Raw genomic sequence first — 1,032 nt, 5'->3', positions numbered from 1 at the left:
AATATTCACGGTCCTCAGGGTGTAAAGGAATAGTAAAAGAGCAATCCTTTAAATCAATAACAATCTTATGGTACCCCGTGGGAATAGCCACGGGTGTGTGAAGTCCAGGTTGAGGGGCTCCCATGGGCACCATGGCCTTATTTACTTCTCTAAGATCCTGAAGTAATCTCCATTTTCCTGATTTCTTTTTAATTACAAAAATGGGAGTGTTCCACGGAGATGTGGTGGGTTCAATGTGGCCTGCAGCAAGCTGTTCCTGTACCAACGTAGTAGCCGCAGCCAGTTTTTCAGAGGACAAAGGCCATTGATCAACCCATACGGGCTCAGTCCTTTTCCAGGATATTTTGTCTGCATGGAGTACAGGCATGTCAACAGCCCCTAGGATAAATTTTTATAGCCCACACCAAAACGATTGGTTTTTACTTCCACCTGAATGGGTTCTTTAGGGCCTTGAGAATGTTGTCCTAAGCCTTGTCCAGGGCAAAAGCCCTGGTTAAGCATCTGTTGAGTAACCAATTCATTTGGACTACACATCATAAGCTTCATTTGGGATAAAATATCACACCCCCACAAGTTTACCAGGAGGGTCTCAACCACATATGGCTGGACTGTGCCCTTATTTTTTTCTTCATCTTCCCAGGTTAAAATTTTGGAGCTCTGTAATGGGTTAGAGGTTTGTCCAATGCCTTTAAGGTGAGTCATGGAAGGGGTAAGGGGCCAGGACAGGGGCCAGTCTTTTTTAGAAATAATTGTAGCATCAGCACCCATATCCATAAGGCCTTCAAATTTTTTTCCCATCAGGCCTTCAAATTTTTTCCCATCCAATTTTAGCTTGAGGAGAGGCCGGTCCTGAGTAATCTCCTGGACCCAGTGAGCATCTTAAGACCCAAAGCCTCTGGATCCTCTCTTTTGTGTAAGGCTAGGGCTTGTCTTATCAAGGGGAAGCAATATTAATTGAGCAATTCTTTGTCCAGGAAAAACTGTGACTGGCCCCTGAGAAGCAGTAGCCAGTAACTTAATCTCTCCCTCATA

General features: G+C 44.5%; 1 protein-coding gene across 1 annotated transcript; it reads right to left on the bottom strand.

The window, feature by feature from the left end:
- Window positions 1–378: 378 nt before the first annotated feature.
- Window positions 379–798, bottom strand: LOC138804267 (endogenous retrovirus group K member 7 Pro protein-like). The gene has a single exon (XM_069988450.1). The coding sequence runs from the start codon at window positions 796–798 to the stop codon at window positions 379–381; it is 420 nt and encodes a 139-aa protein (XP_069844551.1).
- Between the last annotated feature and the right edge of the window lie 234 nt (window positions 799–1,032).

This window comes from Dipodomys merriami, unplaced genomic scaffold (assembly GCF_024711535.1).
Source record: "Dipodomys merriami isolate MVZ:Mamm:240054 unplaced genomic scaffold, mDipMer1.0.p SCAF_36, whole genome shotgun sequence".
Lineage (NCBI taxonomy): Eukaryota > Metazoa > Chordata > Mammalia > Rodentia > Heteromyidae > Dipodomys > Dipodomys merriami.
Note: the sequence above shows the minus strand (reverse complement) of the source record. Positions and strands in the feature narration are given on the sequence as shown.

Excerpts from the sequence above, each read along its gene's own strand:
- LOC138804267 (XM_069988450.1), bottom strand. The coding sequence starts at position 798 with ATGGGAAAAAAATTTGAAGGCCTTATGGATATGGGTGCTGATGCTACA.